The sequence below is a fragment of the Synchiropus splendidus genome, chromosome 19 (genome assembly GCF_027744825.2).
Source record: "Synchiropus splendidus isolate RoL2022-P1 chromosome 19, RoL_Sspl_1.0, whole genome shotgun sequence".
Classification (NCBI taxonomy): domain Eukaryota; kingdom Metazoa; phylum Chordata; class Actinopteri; order Syngnathiformes; family Callionymidae; genus Synchiropus; species Synchiropus splendidus.
In genome coordinates this window covers 5,765,907-5,778,234 of record NC_071352.1, presented here as the reverse complement: position 1 = coordinate 5,778,234, position 12,328 = coordinate 5,765,907, and the positions used below count along the sequence as shown (strand labels likewise).

The 12,328-nt window shown below is 46.0% G+C and overlaps 1 protein-coding gene, 1 long non-coding RNA gene and 1 other non-coding gene across 6 annotated transcripts; 1 reads left to right on the top strand and 2 right to left on the bottom strand.

Annotated features, from left to right (window-relative positions):
- Positions 1–554: 554 nt before the first annotated feature.
- tex2 (testis expressed 2) lies at positions 555–10,644 on the top strand. Of its 3 annotated transcripts, none has more exons than XM_053852397.1 (13): positions 555–1,044; positions 1,592–1,662; positions 3,617–5,253; positions 6,110–6,310; positions 6,400–6,742; positions 6,825–7,114; positions 7,189–7,323; positions 7,383–7,482; positions 7,560–7,680; positions 7,839–7,955; positions 8,155–8,364; positions 8,537–8,657; positions 8,722–10,644. In XM_053852397.1, the coding sequence occupies exons 3-13, from the start codon at positions 3,640–3,642 to the stop codon at positions 8,863–8,865; spliced, it is 3,396 nt and encodes a 1,131-aa protein (XP_053708372.1). In that variant the 5' UTR covers positions 555–1,044; positions 1,592–1,662; positions 3,617–3,639; the 3' UTR covers positions 8,866–10,644. The 3 variants fall into 3 exon arrangements, with proteins under 3 accessions (XP_053708372.1, XP_053708370.1, XP_053708371.1); XM_053852395.1 differs by having other exon boundaries at positions 7,833–7,955; XM_053852396.1 differs by lacking the exon at positions 555–1,044 and adding an exon at positions 1,351–1,515 and having other exon boundaries at positions 7,833–7,955.
- Positions 10,095–12,048, bottom strand: LOC128751417 (uncharacterized). 2 transcript variants are annotated; one of them, XR_008413246.1, is made up of 5 exons: positions 11,833–12,048; positions 11,682–11,765; positions 11,371–11,445; positions 11,227–11,288; positions 10,095–10,907 (listed from the first exon to the last, which is right to left on the bottom strand). It is a non-coding gene; the product is annotated as an uncharacterized LOC128751417 (long non-coding RNA). The 2 variants fall into 2 exon arrangements; XR_008413247.1 differs by having other exon boundaries at positions 10,097–10,907; positions 11,250–11,288.
- Positions 10,683–10,813, bottom strand: LOC128751704 (small nucleolar RNA SNORA76). Its single transcript, XR_008413281.1, has one exon. It is a non-coding gene; the product is annotated as a small nucleolar RNA SNORA76 (small nucleolar RNA).
- Positions 12,049–12,328: the final 280 nt, after the last annotated feature.

Here is a 12,328-nt window from a genome sequence, read left to right as displayed (position 1 = left end):
TGTCAAAGCTCTTCTGTCGCGTTGCGCAGCCAGAAAAGATAAATACATTTACAAATAAAAAAAACGTTCTTCAGAAAAAACAGTTTTAAAATTGTCTACATGATTCTATTTCTCCACTAGATGCCGCCAAAGCAATTTTCAGGCGCGTCTTAGGCTAAAACAATAATAGTAAAAGATTACTCTATCAATTACAAAATGCTACATTTTAGGATAGGTGGAAATTATTCACCTACAACACAAGTTTGTGAAGAAGATGAAATGAAATGCAAAAAAACAAATAAACAAAAATGGAACTTAAAAATGGAAATGTTGCACAGTCGAAAACAACACTTTTATAAACATTTTTTATTTATTATTGGTATGTAATAATTCACCGTTAATTTAATTTAAATGCTTTTGGGTTATATTTTTTTCGTTAAAAAATGCATAAATACAATAAAAGGAAGAAGAAAATCGACACAACCATGTAATCGGTAGCGGCTGAGATAACCACCTCCGACCGCCAGGTGGCGGCATCCTCAAACAAATGGACGAGGCAAAATTAAGTTCAATTTCAGACTGGTCTTCCGTGGTTACAAATGTAACTTGTTTTTCAAAGCGTGTGGGTTAAGACGCTTTTCTTATGCCTTTACTCGGAAACGTCATGTCGCACCCAGGCTTTATTGACTGGTTTGTTGTAGCTAGGTCCGGATGTTCGGACCGTAGGAGCCCAAGTGCTCCGTGTTGACATCCACGCGCGGCGGAGCGCCATGACGCAGCTGTCTCTCCGCTGCATCACAATGAAATATGAATCACCGCTGTGCAGGCGGCGGCTCCTTTTCCGGGTCTAAATGCTCGTTAACATGTGAGGAGGGGGTGTGGTGGCGCTGAGATTCTCGCTTTCACCCACTGAGCACACGCCCAGGTCTCGGTCGCCGCGGAGCAGGTTTGCTCGCTGGGCCGGTTCAGCGCCCCTCCGCGTCCCGCTGCAGGCTCCGGGTCGAGGCATCTCCGCTGTCGCCTCCGTCTCCCTGCAAACCTGGAAGCTGTGAGAGCGGATGGAAGGTGGGTTCGCTGTCAGCAGGACAAAGAGCTGATTTGCTTATTTAGATTTATGAATGCGATCCCAACAGACGGGCGTCAGGAGGCATGTTTCCTAGCAACCATTTCTGATAGGAAGATCTAACATTGATGTCTGACCTTTCACTGAAACACCTTGTTTTGCTTTGTGAGATGATTTATTCCAGGAGGAGGGGGTGACAGATGTATGTGTTGCTCTGTGGCGTCACCAACATAGAGATCCATAAACTACCCGACTGTAATCTTGATTTTAAAAAATAGAAGGTCATTTTAGATCACAATAAAGAGGAGAATGTTGTGCTAGGCTCCATGTTGGGGCAGAAGATTTAAAGTCAGCATGCATAGTCTGAAGCTCAGTGTTTACTGAGACTATCAATATGAAGCCAGATTTATGAGAAGAAATAAACACAGAAAAAAATTGATTTTTGAGAGAAACAGAGACCTGAATTTTAGAAAGTATTTTCTCATTTTTTCCTAATTTTTTCTTACATTTTTCCATATTCAGTATCTTAAAAATGTCATATTTTTTCAGCACTGCAAGTGTCGTGATCTGTGCTGCGCTGTCTGTCGGTGCCGAAGATTGAATGCCTTTAAAATCTCAAGGTAAGCTGTTGATCCGGTCGTGAATGCTGCTCTCTGCTCAAACACCACCTCTTATTGCCCTCAAAGATTTTCAGTAACGTTATAAATGATCAGGAAACCATTTAAAATTAAGAAAAACAATCTCTCAACTTTTCTGAACTGATTTAAAAATTAGATCTTTTTTTATTTATTAGTGGAAGTTAATTTCTAAAATCCAAACATTTTTATCCTCTTCTGTGATGTGGAGTAATTACATTTCCAAATAAAAAGTTAACACTCAAAATATATTTGTTATTTTATGTTGAAGATTTCACAGTGACTCAAGGGAGCGAGTGAATTCCACTGATGCAGGAGGGTTGAAGATGACAGCGAACAGGAGATGTATTTATTGACGTTTCTACAGCTACATATGTGTATGTTTAGGTCTGCAGGGTAGAAAAGACAAACACAGATTAGCATCAAAATGCATGTTGCTCTAACTGAAGAGGAAGTGACCATGATGAAACATAGGAAGTGTCGTATAATATGCTCCAGTAGAGATACAAGGCCACTGCTCACAGATACCACTTGTTTCTCAGGTGGCTGAATATGAACTTTTCTAAATGCTGAACAGTGGCTTCTACTTCATGCTAAACCATTTTAAAACAAATTTCAAAAACAGAACCTATGTGGGCAGAAGGATAAAATATATTATACAAGCAAGATGCATTATTAAAGTAATCAATGTTTGTTATTATTATTATTAGATTTCATGGCATGTGTCATAAAGGGAATCATTTTCATGGCATGTGTCATAAAGGGAATCATTTTCAATACCTTTTGTTTATAAATATGAGGGTGAACTATTCAAACAAAAAATGATAAGGCAGGTGAATATAGTTAAAATTTGATGAAAGTGGAGAAAGTAGAATGGAGAAAACTCAATATTTAATAAACTATAATGACTCAAAAACCAGGAATTAGTGATTATTTGAACAGTTTCCTAGTTTGAATCTGGTGCATGTGTTGGACAATCTGGTAATGTTATTGCTATAAACAGTTTGAATCCTTCATGTCCTGTGCAGTTCATATAGAGAGAGTGGCCTGGTTATCCTTTAGCTCTTTGTTTTTCTGACATTAGCTCCTGTCTCTGTTTTGATGCGTGTATTTCTCAAGCGTTTCCAATCGAACACGACCGTGATGCTGAATCAGAGTGTTCTACTCTTAATGGCTGTGCAGAGTCGGACAAACACTCCACTCCGCAGCGCAGAGCAGCTGCTCATTCACACAATGAGTCACAAACAAGGCTTCAGTGTTGTTATGGCAACAAATATCGCACAGCCAGGTATGAAGTGGAGAGGTTTCATTTCATGGATTATTTAGTTCCAGAATACTTTAGAGTTAATATTGAAGTACTGAGTGGATTTTTAATAGAGGCGTGGTTTACAGACCAGTCGCTGCTAGCTGGTTGTTAGAAGGATGATTTTTCTAAATCCGTTCATCCGTTATAGGGCTATTTTTAGACGTGCATATCATTAGAACTGTCTTGTTTTGCCTGTTATAGTTCTGAAAAGAAGCTACTAATTTAAATATCATTTCCCATGTCACCACTAGCTCACCTACAAATGTCACCTGTGAAAAGGTCAGGCTCGGCCTCCTTGGCTCTGACTCTTCCCTGGCTTTGTTCTTCATCTCTGTTGTGCCCTCATCTCTTGCCAAAGCACCCGCTAGCATCACAGCGCCAGTCGTTCCTTCGCACCTGTATCTGAAATCTGACACACAAAACCACCCTCATGCGTAACTAGGTTCTCGATCTCGGGGTCGTGAGCTGGTGAGGGTGGCCATCTGCTTCCCCACTTGTTGCTGCGACACTGATTTCCACTGAAACCCAGGTCGAAACCTGCGACCCACTTCAGGACACTTGTGTCACGTCATTGTTTCTGGTTATGATAAGCCATGCCTTAATTCTGGATGGAAACTGTGTCCTCTCTTACAGGCTGAGCCCTCAGCAGGGTGGTGATGAGCAGTCACGGCAACGGCAGCGGCGGAAGTGGACAGCATGCCGACTCTCCCCCGCCGCGCCCCCCGCCAGGGCCCAAGCTGCAGGTGCAACGCTCCCTGTCTCGTGACACGATCACCATCCACTTCTCTGCTCTGGGGAAAGAGGAAGACGACGAGGAAGAGGAGCTCTATGGCGGCACCATGGGGGTGATGACTCACATGGATGGAGCTGAAGAACGGCCTCCTTTAACTGGCGTGGAAGCCAAGGAGGAGCTGTTGCTGGATGATGCCAAAGAGGCTGCTGTGCTCGATGTGTCTTCAGGGTTCCAAGCCTCCACTCCCTCTCAAGCCATGACCATCGTCGCTACTTCCAGCAGCATGCAACTGAGCGCTGCTCCAGCCAGCTCCTCCTGGCCGTCTGAGCGGCCCTCAGGCATCGCCGCCCCCAGCAGCTCCAACTCCTCGTCCCCGGGCAAATCCACCCCTCTGTCGTCAGCCAAGCCCTTCCTCAGCCTGGTCAGGTCCTTGTCTAGTGAGGTGGAGTCCAGGGAAAGCCCCCATCCCCCCACTACCATGGCTCCGTCGCACGTACGCCACAGACATTTAATGAAGTCCTTCGTGAAGTCCCTCTCCACCGATGCCTCAAAGGCTGAACAGGAACAGCCTGCTCCTCACCAACTCCAGGCTTCGCAGCGGCCCCCGCCGCGCAACATGCAGCTGTTCAAACAGTTCTCTCAGCCCCGCTTATCTTCCACTCCAGTCATCACCAGTCAGGTCGGCAGCGATTCCAAAACGGCGCCGTCGTCCCCCATCATGTCCCCGGACGGCAGGTGCTTCTTCAAGGTGCAAGAGGTGGAGGCCAAAATCGAGGACACCAAGCGCCGGCTCTCTGAAGTCATGTCAGATCCTCTGCATCTTTTCAGCAAAATCATAGGGGATGAGTCAACGGTGGGAGCCGTTGGGAGCTCCCCGCATCGCGCCAAGCTTCTGTCGTCCAGTGCCTCGGAGCTCAGCGGCGCCACGGCATTAAATGGACACTCGGAGGGCACCAACAGCTTCAGCATTAAAGAGGAGGAGTGGCTGGAGGGGGAAGACGAGGAAGAGACCCCCACTGAGAGAGGCTACGATTCGGTGTTTTCATCGTTCGCGTCGCTGACTCCCGCTCAGACGCAGGCCTTCCCCAAGTCCCCCTCGCTCACGCTAGGCCGCTGCTCCATGTCCGCCCTGGTTGCCCGGCAAGAAGACGAGGACTTCTGCGAGCTGTACAGCGAAGACTTCGACTTGTGTAGCGACACAGAAACACCAGATGGAGACCACCCTGGTTCCCAGCAACCAGGGAGCACAGGGCTGTGCAGCGAGCTTGAAATGGAGGAGATGGCAGAGGAGGAAGTGGAGACTGTGCCTGTGGTCTGTCTGGTCTTCCTGACTCAGATGGTTTACTGCTATTTAGTCCTCCAGGTGCCTCCGTACGTGAGTGCGGTGGTGCACGGTGTGGTCTGCGGATTCATGCTGACCCTGCTGGTGCTGTGGCTCTCCGCTCCGAGACGCAGCTCTTCGGAAATGAGGAGGAGCAGGAGGAGAAGGATGGAGGTGTGGAACCAGCTGGACATCAAGGAGCCAGGGATATTCAAGGTACCTTGGCTCTCATTTAAAGCAATAGTTTTCTAACCCTCCGGAAAGGTTAGTTTTAAGTAACTACAACTCTACCCTTCTTCAGCTTGTGGTTGGATTCTGATTGATGATAAGGTTAGTGAAACTGGTTTGGCTTCAAAACATAACACTGTTTCAGCCTTCCAATGTGGGATGGTTAACAGGAGATGAGACTATGAAGTCAACAGGAAGTCAGTGAGGGCTGCCCATGATGCCATTTTGGGGTTGAAGTGAACTCCCTGCTGCAAAATGAGTGCAGATTATGATCTTTGCTCACACACTGTTCGCTCGTTTGTTGCCGTCAGAACTCTTTGGTTGACTAAAGCAAAGCCTAAGTCATGTGACAAATCTTAAACTGACATTTCTTTCTGCCTCAGTCCAAACAAAGCAAAGTATTCCAGGCATGTTCTCATTCAGGCCACTGGTTTTCCCCCAAAAGACAGTAGATTTAAATATCGTCAAAGCTCTTTGTTTTTTGTATTTTTTTTGTCTTTTTTTTCAAGACTTCGGATCACCTGTTTTTCACATCCTCCTGAAGCAGGTTTAAGTCAGACTTTGTTGCAGATTCAGAATGAACCTGTTGGTGCCGAATTGTTTACCAGTCTGGGGAGGTTACATAAGCACGTGCACTTCCAGGGTTGTTCCTTTCACGGAGCCATGGAGCAGTAGACCCTCGCAGCCCGAGGGCGCTGCCATTCTGAAAGAGACGGGGTGCAGTCAGGCGGAACCAGCGGACACATATGAGCAGCAAACCTTCAAGCTTCTTCTGCCTTGGGAACAATTATGTTTGTTCCCAATCTTGTCGTCGTTTCTTCATCTCGTGTCCTTTGTTCTGCAGGGCTGGATGAATGAGATACAGAGCTACGACCCGGAGATGTACCACGCCACCCTGACGCACTCGGTTTTCGTTCGCCTGGAGGGCAGCGTCCTTCGTCTGTCCAAGCCCAACCGAAATATCTCCCGGCGAGCCATACACAACGAGCCCAAGCCGGACATCACTTACATCAGCCAGAAGATCTACGACCTGACAGACAGCAAGGTGGAGAGGGGAGAGCATCTGTGGCTTGGTGTATCTGTGAAAGTGATTGGTCAAAATGCCTGTTTTCATTTTCCTTTAACTCTGTTTAGATCTACCTGATGCCACAGAGCCTTGCAAGGAAGCGAATCTGGAACAAAAAGTACCCGATTTGCATCGAGCTGGCCAAGCAGGACGACTTCATGTCCAAGGTCCAGGGAGAAAGACCAGAGGCCGGGGAAGACAAATGTCCAAACGAGAGGCTCGACAAAACGGAGAAGGCCGAGGGGCCGGGGGAGGAGCTGAAAAGGCGAACTTCTGGAGGCGGAGATCTGACAATCTACTTGTTTGGGAGGACGGGTCGCGAGAAAGAGGAGTGGTTTCGCAGGTTTCTGCTAGCGGCACGGACGAAGTCGGAGGGAAGAGGAAGCGGCGTCGCTGTCATCTGTAAGAACGGTAGGTGAAGAAAACTAACCCTGTTGCTGAAGTCTTCTTTGGACTCCATACTCACGAGCTGTGTTACCATTCGAATGTTTAGCCTTCCAGCCCTCCCACAGCCGCAGCAGCAGCAACCAATCAGGTGGAGGGCTGGAAGCCGAGAGTCGGAGCAGTAGCCGGGGAGAACTGGACGAGCTGTGCCACGCCCAGTCCCGCCTAAGAGAGAACTCCTCTGCGCCTTCCACTGGCTCTACATGGAAGCAGAAGATGCTGTTGGACTACAATATCTACATGGCTAAATATGTGAACCCCCCTCCACCGTCCACAAGCCCCACCCCCACCATGAGCTGCGGGAACAGCCCTGAGGGCAGCCCCAAGACATCCAGGAAGGTTGGTCAAACCCAGGTTCAAATATTGGGACATTAAGTCAGAAATGTGTGTGTGTGTGTGTGTGTGTGTCTCAGCCATCAGAAGGAAGCGTTGAACCCGAGGCCTGGGTCAATGCCTTCCTGGGGAGAATTTTCTGGGACTTCCTGGGAGAGAAGTACTGGGCCAACATGGTCTCTAAAAAAATCCAGATGAAGCTCAGCAAGATCCGGGTAAGTCCAGTTGGTCTGAGCAATGTCTCGCAGCCACTAAGTCGTTTGAACTGTTGCAGCTTCCATACGTTATGAATGAGCTCACTCTCACTGAGTTGGATATGGGCTTCTCTGTACCGAAGATCCTCGGGGCCTCCAAGCCATCTGTGGACCACCAAGGTGTGATGAAAAAGTTCAGCAAAACAGAGCGTGTAATGGTCTGCGGTGCTTGTTCATTATGAAACATCCGTGCTCAGGTCTGTGGTTTGACCTGGAGGTCTCCTACACCGGGTCGTTCCTCATGACACTGGAGACCAAGATGAACCTGGCCCGACTTGGGAAGGAGGGTGAGGGGCTCGGGGAGCACGGGAAGGAATGGTGAGAACTGCACATACATTACACGCGCAAGTGTCTGCCGTATATCTCATTCCCCTCTCTCTCTTGGTTTGCTCCTCTCTGGATGGTGAATGGTGAGTTTGGAAGTGAAGGCTGGTGAAGTCAGTCAGGCCTAATTTTTGTGTCTGTGGTAGGTCCAGGCCACGCACTTACTGCCTGGCAGATAGTGATGAAGAGTCATCGAGTGCTGGCTCCTCAGATGAAGAAGATACTACAGAGCTCCACACTGAAAAGTCACTTCAAGCTGGCACTGAAGGGTGAGTACATGAGTGTCACAGTTTCAGTGTTAACGTAGCCTTTGTTGGTGTTCATATCAGAGTATTAGGATTCATGTAAACGTGGCCTACGTTTTAGTCAATCACCCAGTCAGCGTTTTACACTGTGGGTGCCGGAGATGCTGCCGTGAATAAATCATGAACCTGACTCATTGCGCTGGTCTCCCATCCTCCTCTGCAGCTTCGTGGGAGGCCACAGGCCCAGCAAGATCATGCGCTTTGTGGACAAGATTGCCAAGTCCAAGTACTTCCAGAAAGCCACCGAGACGGAGTTTATCAAGAAGAAGATGGAGGAGGTGTCGAACACGCCCATACTGCTCACTGTGGAGGTGCAAGAGTGCCGCGGGACGCTCGCCGTCAACATTCCACCGCCCCCTACTGACAGGATTTGGTACTGCTTCTGCACATGAACACTTCTTGCTACCCGCTAGTGGGATTGAATTAATGATTATTATTGAATAATTATTGATTGAATCCAAGTGGCTCATCCGAGTGACAATATTAAGTTGCATCTGGAAATACACAGCAGAAAAAAAAAAGAATTCTCGGACGTTTCTGTTCAGGTACGGCTTCCGGAGTCCGCCTCACCTGGAGCTGAAGGCCCGACCCAAACTGGGAGAGAGGGAGGTCACGATCGTTCACGTGACTGACTGGATTGAGAAGAAGCTGGAGCAGGAATTCCAAGTAAGATTTGAGTCCGTAAGAAAACAACTTCATTTTTATTCACTGACTCTCAACCTTCTTGTAGAAAATATTCGTGATGCCAAACATGGACGACGTATGGCTACCCATAATGCACTCTGCCATGGACACGCGCTCGAATGCCAACCTAGTTACTGTGACAAGCGATGCCTTGAAGGACTCCGAATCAGAAGAGTCCGAGGTCTCGTAGATGCGAGCGACCTGGAGGGGTCAAAGATCACCATGGCAATAGGAAGAGTCACCACGAGGGGACTGACCTTCCAGCTTCATTGTTGCACAAACCCGTGGCCAGACTTGACCTAAATGCACACAGGTGAGCCGCAGATGTGAGTGAGTGAAGTCATTCGATCATGACTGCAGGAGTGTAATCTGTTCATTACAGCGTGTGTGACGCCAAAGTCTGTGTTAGATCCAGCCGCAGCAGTGATTTCCAAACCTTCTCACACACATCGGCCGTGCCGTTCTCAACTCCTTAAATGCTACTGAGCTCTGGCTACTTTGGCTTCACTCCCACCGGCTAGTCAGGGTGGTATTGGACATTTTACTGTACTGTGGGGTCTTGTTCAATCTGGGTCCAACGAGTTTTCATTGACCTGTGGTTGTCCCATCAATCTGGGTTATGAGAACTATAATGTTTGCAATGGCCAGCAAAAAGCCAAGATGGCTGCTCATGAGGTTAGTCAGCAGGCAAGCCTTGCTATTCTATTTGACTCATATTACAGTGGAACCATGTGTTGCTTTCAAGCTGCTCTTGACCCTCCTGCCACCCTCCGCCAAACTTGAAAAATAATATTGTTAACCGCAATACTCCTGTAAGCTGTGACCCAGAGGAAAGGAGTACCTGCTGCCCAACTTTGCCTCGGGTCTAAGGAATGTACCACACTCACGCTGCGCAAGGAATTGCTCTTTCACCAACGATGCGCTTCAAGATTCATTTTCAACTTTGGTTTGGGTGGGTTCTCTGGAAACTTACTCAAAGTTTTCTTTTCACATCTGGGCGTCGTTCATCCATGAATTTACATTCGAGTCATGGAAGTAGGAGGCAACATGAATACGTGTTTAGCTGCAACTTCAAGAGACGAGATTAGTACTGCCTTACTTGTAACAAAACTCCTTCCTAAACAAACAAGGATAAACAAAGACGATTAAAAAAAAGATGCAATTTCGGCGCAGTGCCACCTGCTGACCAGGAGGTATAACTGCATAACATCATGGCCGCAAGCTTTTTCCTGTTTGCGTGTATGACAGCGAACAGCGCCATCTGCTGTCATGTTGTACCAGTCATTTTTAATTCACAAAAAAAATCTTTTCAACATTTTCATTCCATGGTGACGTATGTGAGCGTTTGTAAATGGTGTTGCGTCGTTTATTTGAGGTCTTCACAGTGATATCACAAGCTCTGATACAGCTGGAGTCAAAATACGTTGGCTTTTATTTATGTAATATTTGATAACATTTTAAACATTCTGCTCCAGCAATCATGTCCCCAGATTGAGACAATTTTAACCTAATGATTTTCAGTTACATGTGATTTCATGCCTAATTTTACCACCACACAAATGCAAAATAGGTTTTGGACTTGGGTGAATTGTGACCTCTCAAACTGGGAAGCAGTGAAACGACTGATTTGGTGTTATTGCCAGCTTGTTTTAATAATTTGACTTGTCATTTCTGTACTGTACACACAAACTTAATGTGACCTGCCAAGATGCAGCGGCTTTACTTTTATGTTCTATGATGTCGGTGACGTATGAGGCAGAAAGTGCCTTGAAAACAAACATTCCTCCACAGTGAGCCGTTGCATTCTGTTGGAAGAAGAAAAACCGTCCTTGTGCCATCAGTCTACAAGACGCCTTTCGTTTCTGTTGCACAGTGATGAAAATGTCCACATTGCTGTTGTGTTCAGTAATGTCACAGAATGTTTCCCATCTGATCAAGTGGATCAATAAAAAAAATAAAAAAAACATTTGCTTGAACACCAGGGTTTTATTTAGTTTGGGAAAACAATCTTGTTTCTTGCTTTAAAAGAGAGACTTGGGAGGAAGCCAAGAAACCCCAGTTATGACAAGATCAAGTCGTCTCGCACTAGTCTTCACCCTCAGGACCACGAACGGTCAGTCGGATTTGAAGGACAGTGCAGGTCACGTGACATTTTAAAATAACCAAACACACAAGGGGATTATAGAACTGAACTTTATGGACATTGGAAATGAACAGCCCCGACAGAGATTCCTGGAAAAGAAAAATAAATCACCGATTAATAGAGCTGACAAGTACATATCAAACCCACCAGGGGGCGCAAAATTCCTCTGTAACCTTAAGGTAATGTGGGAATTAAATGACTTCTATGAATGTTCTGTTTTTCCAGGTCATATCAGACAGGTATGTTGACTTCATTTTTAAATCAGAAGTCTAACGCACAAATGAATCATCATTTATGACCATCAGACATTAAAATCTGCATTTATTTGGGCAAGCTCAATAACAATCATTGTTTTCATAGGTGAATCATCTTTATGACACACGTTCTTCAAAGTAAATATTTACTCACATCTACTACTCTTCTCCACTGACATGTTCCTCAGCACCCCCATGAAAATCAAATCTGACTCACTGAGATAAACAAAAAAGGAAAGAATCAGAATTTGACTTCAGAACGATTCAGAAGTCTAACGCACAATGACATTTTACTTACTGTCGGCGGGATTTGGCGAACAATAGTCACCGCTTCTAAAATTCTGCCACCATTATGGTCACACCTCAACAGCTCCTGGAGGGAGAAAACGGGTTTTATGTTTTTCAATAGCAAAAATTATTGAAATTATTATTGACATTAGGGTTGGTGGAGACTGTTCAGGTAGAAAGTTTGACTTCATTATTAATCAGAAGTCTAACGCACAATGAGCTCATCACGATCGCCCCACAGTTTACTTTAACGGCAAACTCGACGTTAGTAGAATACGCCGAATGAACAGAAATTATAACATATCCGTCACGTGTTCTTACGTTTTCGCAGGCCATTTTCGAGCCACGTGGGGAAGCGCCACCATTTCAGGCCATCTTCAGTGGATTCCCGCCAGTAAACTGAGTCTATTGCAAAATTAAAAACATGATTAGAACATTCTCACAAGAGGCAAGTATTTAAATATGAGCTTACCAACACGTTTTGATCGTCATTTTTGGCCCATTCGTGCGGTTAAAGACGCAAATTGGCTCAGCATTATAATCGCGAGGTGGCGTGTTGAAACGAAGTTTCGAAAGTTGATAAATAAAACGCGACATTGTAGATAGGCGCATGTTCGCCAACTCCAGAACCACTTGCTTTAGCTCGAGCTGTGGCGTGTTCGACGCAAAGAGAACTCGCCGTCTTCTTCTTCTTCTTGATCTTTTCGCTATTACGGGCGCTTTAAGGCTCATTACTGCCACTTGCTGACTTAAACCGTCATTACCTTTATGGGGGAAAAAAACAAGGGAAGCATCGTTTAAATGTATCTAAATTGCTTGGATGGTATAAATAAAGGCAAATCCAACTGAATAGACAATGCACTCTGACTTAGCATAACTATAATAACACGTCTGTCCTTTTGTTTTGTGGCCTATTTACGTCCATATTGTCTATTATTTAACTTAAAAAAATACAACAAATCATCATT

Coding starts and splice junctions, on each gene's coding strand:
- tex2 (XM_053852395.1), top strand. CDS start 3,640: ATGAGCAGTCACGGCAACGGCAGCGGCGGAAGTGGACAGCATGCCGAC. Junction 6,311..6,399: donor ACGACCTGACAGACAGCAAG/GTGGAGAGGGGA, acceptor AACTCTGTTTAG/ATCTACCTGATGCCACAGAG. Junction 7,324..7,382: donor TGAAGCTCAGCAAGATCCGG/GTAAGTCCAGTT, acceptor GAACTGTTGCAG/CTTCCATACGTTATGAATGA.